The 13048-nt window shown below is 54.1% G+C and overlaps 1 protein-coding gene across 1 annotated transcript; it reads right to left on the bottom strand.

The window, feature by feature from the left end:
- Positions 1-903: 903 nt before the first annotated feature.
- LOC116492186 (fatty-acid amide hydrolase 1-like) lies at positions 904-9815 on the bottom strand. Its single transcript, XM_032192739.1, has 15 exons — positions 9463-9815; positions 8143-8256; positions 7444-7587; positions 6998-7131; positions 6058-6264; positions 5616-5656; positions 4929-5053; positions 4597-4722; positions 3695-3792; positions 3223-3322; positions 2902-2942; positions 2335-2374; positions 1689-1797; positions 1340-1485; positions 904-1247 (listed from the first exon to the last, which is right to left on the bottom strand). The coding sequence occupies exons 1-15, from the start codon at positions 9640-9642 to the stop codon at positions 1119-1121; spliced, it is 1734 nt and encodes a 577-aa protein (XP_032048630.1). The 5' UTR covers positions 9643-9815; the 3' UTR covers positions 904-1118.
- Positions 9816-13048: the final 3233 nt, after the last annotated feature.

The raw sequence follows: 13048 nt of genomic DNA, 5'->3' as shown, positions 1-13048 counted from the left end.
GGAGCTACCAGTTACATAGCACTCAGTCCTGGGATGCCTGGAGTTCCCCCACACACACCCCTTTCCTCTCTTACTCCTTTTTTAAAGCCTTCGGATAGAGAATCAGGGTCCTGGACAGGCCAGGGTAAACTCTTTGCCCAGCCCTTGAAAAAAACAAACTGTTTTTTGCATTATTCCGGTTTAAACAATAACACATTTAAAAACAAAACAAAAACACCCATACCTTTTCCTGTCAAAGCTTTGGCTATGATCTCTTTGGGAACTGCTGCTCTGGGAAGACGCTTTTGCATTGTGGAGCCCCTTTCTCAGGCACCCTTGGAAACCTGCGGGGAGCAGCAGCAGATCCTGGTGAGGTGCCTGCCAGCGGCTGGGGAACCTCGCTGGAAACCTGCCCTGGCTCCCTCTGTGCAGCAGAGCCTGGCATGCTGCTTGGTAAGTGCAATGCACTGGGATGAAGCAATTTATACCTCTGCTCTGTGGAAAGCAACATAGGTGTCTATGGGACTGGGGAGTTGCTACACACTCCAGATTTCCCCTTGGTGCTCACCCGTGCTGGCAGGGTGTCAGCAGTCCCCCGTGTGGGAAGCAATCCAGCTCCCTCCCTGCTTTCCAGAGGCTGCAGGCTCAGTTTTGACCTCCAATTGCTGGTGTGTGGCAGGGAAAACACTTAATTTCTTCCTCAGGGAGCTTCTGTGGAGCTGAGAACTACGGGGACAAACCTTTTCCCTATGGCACTGTCAGTAGGAGTCTGGGCATGTTGGACAAAACCAGTCCCCGTGCCTCAGTGTCCCCGTTTTGTAACAGGAAAATGTTCTTGCACTTCCCTGGGTGGTGTTCAGAGGATTGCTCAATTCCACCCCAAACGTCCACACAAACACACACCTGAAATAACAGACTTTCCACTGACAAAAAAAAAAAATACTGTATTAGGACAATTGTTGGAAGTGCTCCACCGAAGCAGAGCTCGTCTCGCTTTCCCCGTGCGTCCCACGGCTGGCAGCCACTCCAGCCATCAGTGCCACCTCGCAGGCAGGAACGCTTGTCCTGCGGGTGGGCTGGACGAGAGGACAGCCTGCACCTCTGCTAGCCCAGATCCTGCTCTCAGCAAGCATGGGGACTCAGACGAGCTGGTTTTTCTTCAGGGTGAGCGTCTCCACCTCCTTCATGAAGCGCAGGCACAGCTCCTCCTGCCACGGCAAGGCCACGCACTGCACGGCCACGGGCATCCCCACGCTGCCATGAAAAGCCTGTGGCAAAAACACAGTGGGGAGAGGGCAGGGAGGCATCCTGGGGTGGGGTGGGGATGCTCGTGCCCTCAAAGGGATGTGACATGACTTACTTTTGCCAGGGTCCGGTCCCACCAGTCTCGGAAGTACCCCTGGTAGCCCTTCAGCTCCTTCTCGTCCTCGTCTGTCACCATCGTGACGGGGACGACCCCGGCCGGGAAGTCCAGGGAGTTGTAGAGCATGGTGTAGCTGACTGCCACTGCGGGAGAGAAGGAGTTCAGTTCAGGGCAAACACCCAACGCCACCTCCAGCTAACGGCTGTGTGCACTGGGAAGGCAGTGGCTGCAGGATGGAAAGCGGCCCCTTGGCTCCTGCAGACACCAGGCTGGTTTTCCTGGGTGCACCCCACGGGCTGGAGCTCTTCCCACCACTGGCCACTGCCTGAGAGCTTCCTTCTCCTACCTGAGAGCTTCCCAGGGTAGCCGATACCGAGAGCTGGGCCCAGCATGGGACAAAGCATGACATCCAGGTTCAGCTTCTTCCACTGGGCGATGAACTGGTGGCAAGACTCCTGAGGAGCAAACACACCGGTGGTCAGTGGGGTGGATGTGCTGCCCCGGTGCTGAGGCTCTTCTTGGGCTCCCCGCTGGGCTCCTGGCCCTTCCCCAGGAGTTGTGGGGTGAGCTGTATCAGGCCTGACCCTGCTAAAACCCACCAACCCTTCGCTGCTCAGCCAGCAGTCCTCCCAGTGGACAAAGCAGCCTATCCCCTGCTAAAACTGGAGGCGGGGAGTGCAGGGGCAAGCTGTGATAAGGGCTTTTTTCTGAGAAAAACAGAATAGAAATGGTGCTGCAGCTGCTGGCCTACATTTCCAGGTGTACAAGAAAAAAATTCAGGCCTGATTAAGGACTGTGAATGCATGAATTGCTGTTGTTCTAATCTTTAAGTGTGCTGAAAACTTGCACAGCCAAGAGAGATCTGCTCAGGAGTGACACGTGTTCCTACTTCACATCAGCAACTTGGTCATCTCCTAATGCTGGTGAGCACTGAAACTTGTTTCTAGAAATAAAACAAAAGAACTATCTAAGCCCAAATTGCAGTACTTTACCTCAATTTCGTGGTGAAGACCCCAGAGTTCATCCACTGTGCTGAAAAAGGAAGCAAAGCCAATGAAAGACAGCCTGATCCTTGACCATGAAGACAGACGTACTGTGTCATAGCGGCACAGCACAAAACACACCCTCTCTACTACACGATTTAAGTACTTTCTCACCCCTAACTGCCCAACATCAGCATTGCAGCAAGGAAGAGCAAGCCTCCTTCCCTGTTCATTTACCTCTCATTTACCCTCTGGGGCCCCTACGTCATTGCATGAAAGATGCATTAACCAAAGCTGCCAGCATATTTCCTTCCCACAGGCTTCATCCAGTTCATAAGCAACAGGCTGTGAGTCCCCACCCTTATTCCCATCCTCAGTACCAGAACAGTTGGCCAAACCCTTCAGGGTTATGAGGCTGACATAAACAGCTCTCAGTTTGCTCCCACCCTTGTATTTTCTGCCTTGCATTTCCACAGATGCATGCAGCTAGGGAAGTATCCCTAATGTAGCACACACTGCCACGCTCCAGAGGAGAAACCCAAATCTTCACATTTGGTTAGGCTAAGGTTTACTCACTTTGTTCTCATACTTCTTATGATATTTGACAATCGAGGCACCTGAGGAAGTGATAAAGAAAATACCTTACATTAATCCCAGCTCTGCTCTCTCAGACAGCTCTATCACAAATGCAAGCTGTTGGCTCGGTGCTGAGGCAGGACGTGTGGATTTTCCCCAAAAAGGGAAGAGGGGGAACAGAAACAGCATCTCTTGGGTTTGGAGATGTGTCAAAACACAGCCAGGAAGCAAAGCTTAAAGAATTCCCTCTTGTAAAATCTTACTGCAACAGGAGACACCTATTGCTTGACTACAATTATGGTAGGAAGAAGTGGGCCTTACAAAGGGTTTGGTAATCCAGGACACGAGAGTTTTCAGGCAGTTTGGTAACTTCGCCAACCAGAAGAATGTCCCCATGCTGCCTCTCTCGAGCTCCCCTTCACTGAAAGAGAAGAGGATGTTTAGCTGAGCAGTGTTGGGAAGCAATTACAGTGGATCTCTTGCAGAGGACCAACCCCTCGAACAGCATACCTAAGTGACAAAAAGGTTTTCTCCATTCCTCTCAGCTCCCCAGATTTCCGTGGTATTTATAGGCTATCAGCACCCAGTTTCCTTTGATCTGTCGGGGCTGATAACAGTCCCAAATGGCCCCAAGGTTCAACTGAATGTAAGCTCCCCAGTAAATCCCTCTGCATATCAGCCACTGTCTGTATCCAGCGGATCTGCTACCCGTACCCAGACACCGGCCAGCCTCCCTGGCGAGGGCTTTCCCAGAGAGGCACCAATCACACAAACAATCCTGGGCTGCACTTACAACTTCTTGAGGAAGGAGGTGCACCCGTCTGCAAACATTCCTCTGACGCAGAAGTTGTAAGTCACGTAGTCCACGTTCGTGATTTCAAAGGGAACCAGCTGGAAGGACGACAGAAAAGGTGTCGGTGCAAGCACAACCAAGCTGCATGGGAGAAGCCATCATGGGCTTCTGGGCTCCTTCCTGCAAGGGCTGAGGAGTCCTGCCATGAGCCCTCTCCATTCATCCTTCCCTGAAAATTCAGTTTTCCCTCTGAGCAGTCACTGATTTGTCAAAAGATACAGGTGGGCTCTGCCACCATCATCACCTGAACAGCCCCAGGGCACAAAGGTCTCTCCAAAACCAGCAGGGGAGGACAGAGAGCAGGAGTCTGTGCTCCTTGCTTCCCTCCTCATCCTTTTGTGAGGGCAGGGGAGGGCGTGCAGCCACCACGGTGCCTCATAAACAGCAGCTCACTTGCTGAAATGGGGGAGAGGAAAAAACTGAGGTGCTAGGAAAGGGTCTGACCACTGGGCTACAGGAGAGCTGTCACCTGCAGCTGCCTTTTTTCTCCCTAGGTCCTTGTTTCCACATACACAATCAGGAGGTGGCTTCCTATGCAGTGTGCAGTGCACCTGTGGCACTGCTTGCCAAGGGCCATCATACAGAAGAGGTGAAATGGGCTTGAGAAGAGACTACAGAAATACTTGGACACCAGCTGATCACAGCCACCCAGCAGAGGTGCTCCCTGAGGCTCAGACCAGCACTGTCAGATCACGACTGAAAGCTCCCTGAGGAGACAGCCTCAGGACCTGGTTTGTACAGCAGCCAACACAATGTGCTTCTTGGCCTGGCCGTGAATAAATGCACATGGTGCCAGGGAAGCACAGATTGAGCATGACAGTTGGATTCGTGCAGCATCCTACCGTGTGGCCAGCATCCTCCAAAAGCTTCTTCGTCTCCCGAACGGCACGTCTCATGGCAGGGCTGGGCATGGTGAAGAAATCGGTTTCGTAGTAGCCTATGCGGAGAGGCTGTGTGCTGGAATACACCTGCGGAGCAAGGAAAAGCTCCAGCTGGAAGGATTTCAGCTGTGTCGGGAGCCAGCCATACACCCATGCTGCAGGCCTGGAAAGCAGCACTTGCCTCACCAACATGCCACGTGGCAGGCTGGCATGTCCCACAGGGCCACCAGCGTTACGAGCTAAAGGAACAGCAGCTTTATTCACAGCCCTTCAGCCCCTCTCAGGTCCTTTACCTCTTCATTGAAGGGAAGGGGGGGCACCGTGCTGTCCAGGCTGAACATGTCCTCACACAGGAGTGCTCGCATGCACAGCGCCAGGCTCTCCACGTCTTTGGCCATCGGCCCCACTGCTGCGACCACTGGAGGAGACCAGAAGAGTGTGATTATGGCTAAGGGTTGATTATGGCTTACACGGAGCGTGTCCTGTATGAAAGCAGGACCTCTCAGCATCGCTTTGACTTAGCCTAGTGTTAGCAACAGCTCCCTTCTGAGAATGGGGCTGGGATGCTTACAGGTCCCTTCCCACCAACAGGCCCATGGTTGTTGTCCATTGATATGCGCCCTGACATCTCCATTGCATGCCTTACAAAGTGAGCAAAAAGCTTTATCAATCACAGCACCAGAACATCCCCCCCTGACCACTAACCCCACCTCCCACCAGGCTGGGGCAGGCAGCACAGCACCCTGAGGGTTACAGGGTGGATCTGGGTTTATGTCTTACACAAGCTGCTCCTCTCAGCTCTTGCACACATCAGCACGTTTCTCAGGAACTGTGCTATTGGGGTAGCTCTCTGAAAGAGTCCCTGAAAAGGAACCTGCTTCCCTCTCTGCATGTCCTGGAGACGGAACCCCATAGCCAGCTCGAGGTCCTTCCCAGCCCTGCCTTTCTCCCCTCCCTGGAAGGCAACCATCAGTTCCTACCTGACTTCTGCCCAGGGATACCAGAAATGACTCCTTTTTTGCTGCAAAGAGACAAAAAGACAGCAGCTGAGTTTTCAGAGAAGGACAAGGCTTCAAGCAGCAGGAAGTGCTCATGAAACCACTGCCCTCCTTTCGCAGATGCTGGCAGAAGGAGAGGTCAAGGGGAAGCCCAAGGGAGACCCAAACTAAGCCAGAATGGTTTATGTCTGGTCAGTCAGGAACAACTGCTCCCCCCTGTCCCCAGCGTGCAGGTGGGGAGATTTCCTCTGTTTTTGTTCTGGGGGAACTGGTGCTTCAGTCCTCAGAAGATGTCTGGGCAGGAGGGAGAAGTGAACCCTTCCCGCTACCTCCCAGCTTTCCCCTTGCCCACAGCAGCCCGAGCATCCCGACAGAGCAGACCGTGGGGTCTCACCCAGAGAGGTTGCAGCATTACTCAAAGTACCTGAGTCTGTTCCCAGTGGGTTTGAGCGCACAGATCCCACAGAAGGCAGCGGGGAAACGCAGACTCCCTCCTACATCTGTCCCAAAGCCCAGGATGGACCCACCTCCTCCTACAAGTGCCCCTTCTCCTCCCGAGGAGCCTCCGGGGGTCCTGGTGTAGAGCAGGGGGTTGAACGTCTGACCGAAGATTAAGTTTTTGCAGTCAAAGCTAGAGAGACAGAGAGTGTGCAAATGAGGGAAATGCAGACATCTGCTGATGTGGACCCCACACTTCAAAAAAAGAAACTTGAGAAGTTTTTTTTGACTTGCAAAATCTGTGTGAAAAAAAAAGTGTGACAAAAAAAGTGACTTGCAAAATCTGATAATCCCCGGGGCAACCCCTCTGTGTGGCTTTTTAAAAACACGGTCAGTCGTTGCCCTGTCACGGTTAAGAAAGGCAAGGCACTTCGTAGGGCTTGGGCAATAGCTGTCCTTGGAGCTGCTCTACCAAAGGTCGTTTGGCAGGGCAGGGGGACACGAGCAGAGCGGCTGCCCAGGGGAGCACACCTCACCTCATCCCACGCCAGTGGTGTCGCGAGTGGTCTTGGCAGACACAGCAGGAAGTTTTGGGTACATTTATATTGGTACTGTATAGTGACAGAACTGCCACTAAGGGGTTAACTAGATTTTTTTTTTTTTAAAGGTGGCTTCAAAACCAGCCAGCACAAGAAAGAAAGGCAGCAATTATTCTCCTCTTCTCTTTCTTTATTTCAAACCAGAATGAATGATTGTTCTGAGTAGCCTTAAAACTTAAAGACGCTAGGAATGTGGATTGGGTGTTGTTCTTGAAAAAGAGGTGGGAAGTGAGAATTAGACTTGATAGAAGCCCTTGATGGAGAGGAGGGAGGGAGAGCTGCCGTTCCTGCAGGAATGGGGAGGGGGCACCTGGGCCTCTCACGTACCTGATGAGGGACTGGGGGACATTGGTTTTCACAAAGGGAATTGCCCCTTGTCTCTTGAGCACCTGCACCAGCACGCTGTCCTCGGCCATGGGCTGGTTGATGTTTTTCACGAACCCTAACGTGGAGTCATGGCCCTGGGAGCAGAGTACAACCAGGTTCACAGATCAAGGACTGCAACTTTCCCTGCCCCCAGTATTTTTATCTAAATCTAGAAACACGTGCATGCACCTCCAGCAACACATCCAGAACGTACACACCACATGGTGTGGTGGTAATAAAACCTAACCAGCCTTCTCCGTTGGCTTGTATGGGAGATGGGCAGAAAATCCTATTACTTGCCATCAGCTATCACAAAGTCCAGCCAGACACTGAGGTTAAACCTCCCCCCACCACCAGATTTAAACCCCAGGGATCTCAGGATACGCGCGGTATTGTGCTCCTGGTACCTGGCAGTTGATGGAGTCCTTGATGCTGACAGGCACCCCATAAAGCAAACCCGGCTTCCCCGGTGGCCTGGCTTGCTGGAGCTGGGTCTCACTCTCCTGCATGTACTCTGTGATGCAGTTGGTTTCTCTGGTGATCTGGAGGGCCTTGGGGGAAGCAGGCAAAGCCATGGGTGAGACGCAGCCTGCAGCGTTGCACAAGCACTTTCTGTTCTGCAAAGCACACCTGCCTCTCCCTGCTTCTCCACCTCCCCATGGGCAGCTGGCATCAGGGCAGGCCTTTTTGGTCTTTTCCAAGAAGAATTTGTGCCAAACCCCAAACCATTGTCTGGACACAGGAAGGCCACAGCACCAGCTGGGGCATGATGGATAGAGGCACTCAGCACAGCAGATTACAAAAGGCTGTTTTCTTGATCATGCTTGTAGGGTGGCATAAAGTGATAACCCCAAGGTGCAAACCCAGGAGGTGATCAGGGCACTTTGGCTAGAGAATGGAAGCACACACTGAATCTTTGAGGTTTGCCAACCCATTTGGAAATGATGGGGGGACAACAGCAGCACTCTACAACCTCCCCAAGTAGTGACAGCTCAGCAGTGTCTGAACCAGGCTCGAACCAGCATTTGAACCTTGTGCTGGGCTTCTGCCAGGAGAACCAGCCCTAACATTGGGCAAGACCCTGCCCTGCTGCCCTCACTCCTCACCTTGCTCAGGTAGGCGTAGAAGACGTGCTCTGGAGGGAGGGAACCATCCCGGATTTTCCTGGAAAGCTCCGGCAGAGACAGAGAGAGGATGGACACCATGTTCACCGAGGGATGCTAAGGGAAATGATGAGCAGGGAATGACACACTGCTGCTGGCTCTTCCTCCCCCAGTAGTGCCCAGTGTATCCCATCCTAAAAGTGCCTGCTGTTTAGTGGTCAAATGCAATATTTGCCCCAAGACTGGAGTCCTGCTCCTGCCCCAGTGCTAGGGAGCATGGAAGGAAACCTGCAGGGCCAGCAGAAGCCCAAGTGTTTTAGAGCCTTGTCTTCCCGGCCAGACCGGTATTACTCAGCCCCTGCAGAAAGCCTTTCTCCAGCCTTGTTCAGACAGGTCTCGGCGGGGCCTGGAGGAGCTGCTGCAGTGCTGAACTCCAGTGGGAATTGGCTATATTATTCGATATTGCTCCAGTGAGGCAGGAAAACAGGCAGCTCTTCCCCTGGCACCACCAAATGACCAAACCGGGAGGCGCACGCCAGCGAGAGCCTCAGCTGACAGCAGAGAGTTCATTTTGGGCTGGCAGAAATTTCCCTGCCATCTACTAAACAGCACACAAGTGCATCATACGCATCCCTCAAGCTGGGCGCTGAACCCGAGCGAGCCCTCTTGAACCACAAGCCGGGCAGCTCAGTGGGACCGCAGAGGGAACGGCACGCTTGAGCTGGATTTATGGCAGCCTGCCTCGGCACGAGCAGCTCCCCATTCCTCCTGGCTGTGCCGCTGGACTTTGGCCTCTGGTACAAAACGTCACCTCTGCCACTTCCTACAGCCTCCTTAACAATCGGGCTGACTGTCTTGCCATGGCGGAAGAGGTGGAAGCAGAAATAGCACTTTTAAATGACAGGCTGGAATTTTCCTCCTCTCACTGCCTGCGTTTCTTTTTGCTGACTCCTGCACCGCCGCCTGTTATCCCCCACCACACGACCCCATAACGCCTTGCCTCCTCCCGTCCTCGCTATGCTCCCCAGCGGGGCTCCCGCTGCAGGGGATCGCTGCCTTTCCGGGGGGTGTGGGCACACGTGGTCAAAAAGAAAATGATAACTTCAGATGAGAAATCAGGATCCCGCCTCGCTCCCAGGCAAAACACAGCCTCTGCAGCGAGCTGCACACCAGCACCTGCCCATACCCTGCAGAAATACCACCCACCTGCCCCCCTTTACACCCTGCAGGATCCATCCCCACCCCATTTAGCTCGGGGGCGCCGACCCAGCGCCCACCTTCACCCTCCCCGCTGGATCGCCCAGCGCGGCTCCTTGCACCCACCTGCTCCCGAAAGCTTCTCACAGCCTTGTCCATCCTGTCCAAGCCTTCCTCCTGCCTCTGCCGGGCCGCCTCCACTTTCTCCCAGAGCCCTTTCCAGCGCCTCCATCGCAGCAGCAGCAGCAGCAGCCCGGCGGAGCAGCAGCAGAGCAGCGCGGGCAGGGAGCGCGGCGCCGGCCGCATGCTGGGCACGGCCCCGGGGGCACCGCGCTCCCTCCCCGCCGGCTCCCGGGGCTGCCTCCGGCCACCGGGGAGGCGGGGAACGGGGAGGCAGAGCCCCGGGGAGGAGCGGCCGGCAGCCGAGCGTTGGACGGGCTCGGGAGGGAGTTAACCGCTTCGAGGCACCGCACGGGCTGGGAGGAGGAGGTTTGGCAAAAAGGGAAAGGTTGGAGGGTTGGGAGAGAAAGGGATAAGAAGCTGAGAAGGCGTCCCTCGCTCCCTGCTGGTGGGTGGGCTCTTTCTGATAAAGGCTCGCTGGGGTTTGTCTTTCTCCCGGTGTGGCTTCGAGCTTGGGATTTGCGGTTGTCTTAAGTGCTGCGCTGGGATTTGTCGGCTCTCGGGGAATAAACTTGGCTGGGCACATCGGAGGAGCGATGCCTGGCTCCTCCGTGTTCCCCGCAGCCAGGCAGCTGGGCGAGGGAAAAAAGAAAAACAGAGAAGAAACCTCCCGGCCAGCCCGCTTCATCCTGGGCACAGCACGGGTGTGTGGCTGTGCTCTGCTTTGCCGCAGCCTGCAAAGTGGAAAACACCCGCAGACAAGTGCTCGCTGGGGCCCTGCGCTCACTTTTCAGGGAAACTCCCTTAAAATTGCTTTCTCTCCAGCCTTCCGTGGGGTCTGACTTTAAAAATCCTCACCGTCTGCAAAAAAAAGTTCATGCCCGAATATTTCACGCTCTCGTGGAAAACCTGCTGGGAAGGGTTTGGGATCTCCCTGCTGCCTCCCAGCAGGATCCTGCTGTGCCTGAGCCACCCCTGGCAGATGCAGTGCCGAGCTAGGAAACACCACGGAGGGCTGCGTGGCCCCAAACCTAATTTTTCCTCCTGTTGTTGCTCAGGCCACCTGCTACACTTCAGCCTTTGGGCTTCTCGTGGTGAGCAATGCCTTGTGTGTACAGAGTCCTGGCACCAGCTTTGCTGACGGGTGTAGAAGCCTTGGGAATACTCAGCTCTCTTAACTCATCGCTGACAGCCTCTTGCTCTCGTTTCGAGGACAAGCAGCTCTCTGTTTATCTGGGTCAAGCAAATTACATGCAAGAATAACCTTTATTTCCCAGAGCCTGTTTGGGTCTCCCCACCCTGCTTTCTTTCATTCTTTCCCTTTCATTTCCCTCCCCCCCCTATTTCAGACCATGGGGCTCGGAGGATCACAGAGCAAAGGGAGCTCCAAGGGCACTGCAGTCCCATGCACAGACTGCTCAGAGGGAAGCAGGCATGGTGGGGTTGCCCTTGCAGGGAGGATGAAGGCGAACACCCTGACAGCTCTCTGCTCCTCCCTGCTGCTCGTGCTGCAGCCGGCACACCCTCCTCTGCAGCACCAGCCTCACTTCTTGGCAGCCGGAATAAGCGCCGAAATAAGGATGTTTGCAGGCTGCGAAAACAGGTGCACTTGAAATATTTTAATATGGGATTTTAACATGCTCCTGCCCCTGCATCTCCCCCGCTGCCTGGCAGGGCTGGAGCCTTTGGGCAAGGCAGGTGGAGAAGCGCAGCCTGTGTCCCCATTGCCCCCACCACCCAGCATGCAGACGGGCGGTATCACCGTGTCCCAGCGATGTTATCACCCCGTGTTTCCCACAGGAGGGGCAGAAAGGTGTTGTTCTCCCAGCCATCACACATCACACGAGCTCGGCAGGCCCAGCGCAGGCTGGAGGAGCAGCGAGCCCCAGTCCCTCTGACAGCAGGCACCAGGGCCATAGTAAACACCCAGGAATGTTTTTCCTACGCCATCTCCTGGCGCCTGGAGGGAGATCTCTGGCTTCTCAAGGCAGAGGTTGGGCTTCAGTGACTAATAAATAGCTCTGTGCGTGTGCAGATACTTCTCGGGTGAAGCAATCCCCTTCTGGCACTCAGTGTCCTGCAGCGGGGAGAGCCACAATTTATCCACGTGCTGGAGGAAGCAACACCTCCTGTTTGCTGTCCTTGGCTGACTTCGTTTGCTGCCCTTCGTGTCAGAATAAGCAACTGTGCTCTCTCCAGCCAAGAATTGATACGCTTCCACTCTCCCATTTCACCCCAGTGCTCCTCAGCGGCTTCCCAGCGGTTAACAACCTGCTTCTGCCACCAGCTGCCAGCTCCCTCCAGGGCCTGCCCCCCTGCAGGCAGGTCCAGCATTTACATTTACAGCACTTAGCTCACTAACCAGGGAGGAAAAAAGTCCTGCTGTGGGCCTTGGATGAGGTTCATCCAAAGCTGAACAAACACCAGCTGTTGGTTGCAGGAATATTGTCCGGACTGAGCACGAGGAAGCCTGTTCCTCACTAAGCTGTGCCCAGGTAACCCCAGGCGTGTTTTGCAAAAGATTTGCCATGGTCACACTTGGTTTAGCTCCGGGAGGTTTTTAAAAACAATAGTGATCAGCTTCAGGCTGATGGATCAGCCATAGCCCTCCAGGGGAAGTGTTCAGCTCCTGATGTTCTTCAAAGGGGCCTGCAGAGGGAACGCCTGAGGTGGAGCACTTTTGGGGTCAAATGGGAAACTGCAGAGAATCTCCCAGAAGCTAGTAGTGGGTTTTCTCTTTTTGCTAACATGATCTTAAAAAATAAGCCCAGGAAGGTGGCCTTCATGGCCCAGAGAGGTGACTGCCCTTTGTCTTCTGTTCTCTGCTTCCATGCCAACACCTTGGAAGTCAACCAGAAGGTGAATTGTGCATCTGCTACCTGCAACGTGGCCAGGAAATCAGAAACCAGAAGAAAGGGTTGCTCTGTGGCGTTGGCCAGTGTCCTGGGGACACTGTGAGCAGCTGGGGCTCAGCTCACATTGGACTCCTGCCCACTAGAGGTTTTCCCTGATAGCAAATTTTGCTGCCCTGATCAGAAATTCTGCTGCTCTGCTCCCTCTGCAGCCAGCTGGGTTCAGACCGGCTCTGGGGTTCTTGCCAGGCTCCAGTGAGATTCCTGAAAATGTTTCCTACAGGAAATATTTCCCACAGGAGAGCAGCTGATTCCTGCTGGAAGAAGAAACATCCTTAGTGGTAGGTATTCCCTCTGGCCTTGTGGAGTGCTGCTCTCTCAGGGCTGAATCCCAGCCCAGGTGACTTTCAGGTGGGCAAGCACAATAATAAATGGGCACAGGGGCATCCATTTCGTGTGCCAAATTATTCTAGCTAGAACAGGGCACAGGATTTTGGTAAGTGGTTCTCACTTCATCAGCTGTGCTGTATTGAATGTGGAGCAGCTGTTGCATGGTTGCTTGATGGATAGTAAGGAAAAGTCGAGCAGGTCCTAGCAGTGGGGTCCCCAGGATGGGAAGAACCTTTTCAGAGCCCCCTAGGATTGTTTAAAACACCCTAAGCAAAAAATGCACCTTGCAAGCACTGGGCTCAGGCTCTGAAAACCTCCTCTTTACAAAAATGGGGGGATGGGGATTAATT

The sequence above is a fragment of the Aythya fuligula genome, chromosome 8 (assembly GCF_009819795.1).
Source record: "Aythya fuligula isolate bAytFul2 chromosome 8, bAytFul2.pri, whole genome shotgun sequence".
NCBI lineage: Eukaryota > Metazoa > Chordata > Aves > Anseriformes > Anatidae > Aythya > Aythya fuligula.
The sequence above is the reverse complement of the archived record's forward strand: the minus strand, read 5'-3'. Positions and strand labels throughout refer to the sequence as shown.

Excerpts from the sequence above, each read along its gene's own strand:
- LOC116492186 (XM_032192739.1), bottom strand. The coding sequence starts at position 9,642 with ATGCGGCCGGCGCCGCGCTCCCTGCCCGCGCTGCTCTGCTGCTGCTCC. Across the intron at positions 6,265-6,997 it reads GTCCCCCAGTCCCTCATCAG|CTTTGACTGCAAAAACTTAA; the intron begins GTACGTGAGAGG and ends CTGTCTCTCTAG. Across the intron at positions 2,375-2,901 it reads ATAAGAAGTATGAGAACAAA|CACAGTGGATGAACTCTGGG; the intron begins GTGAGTAAACCT and ends TTCCTTTTTCAG.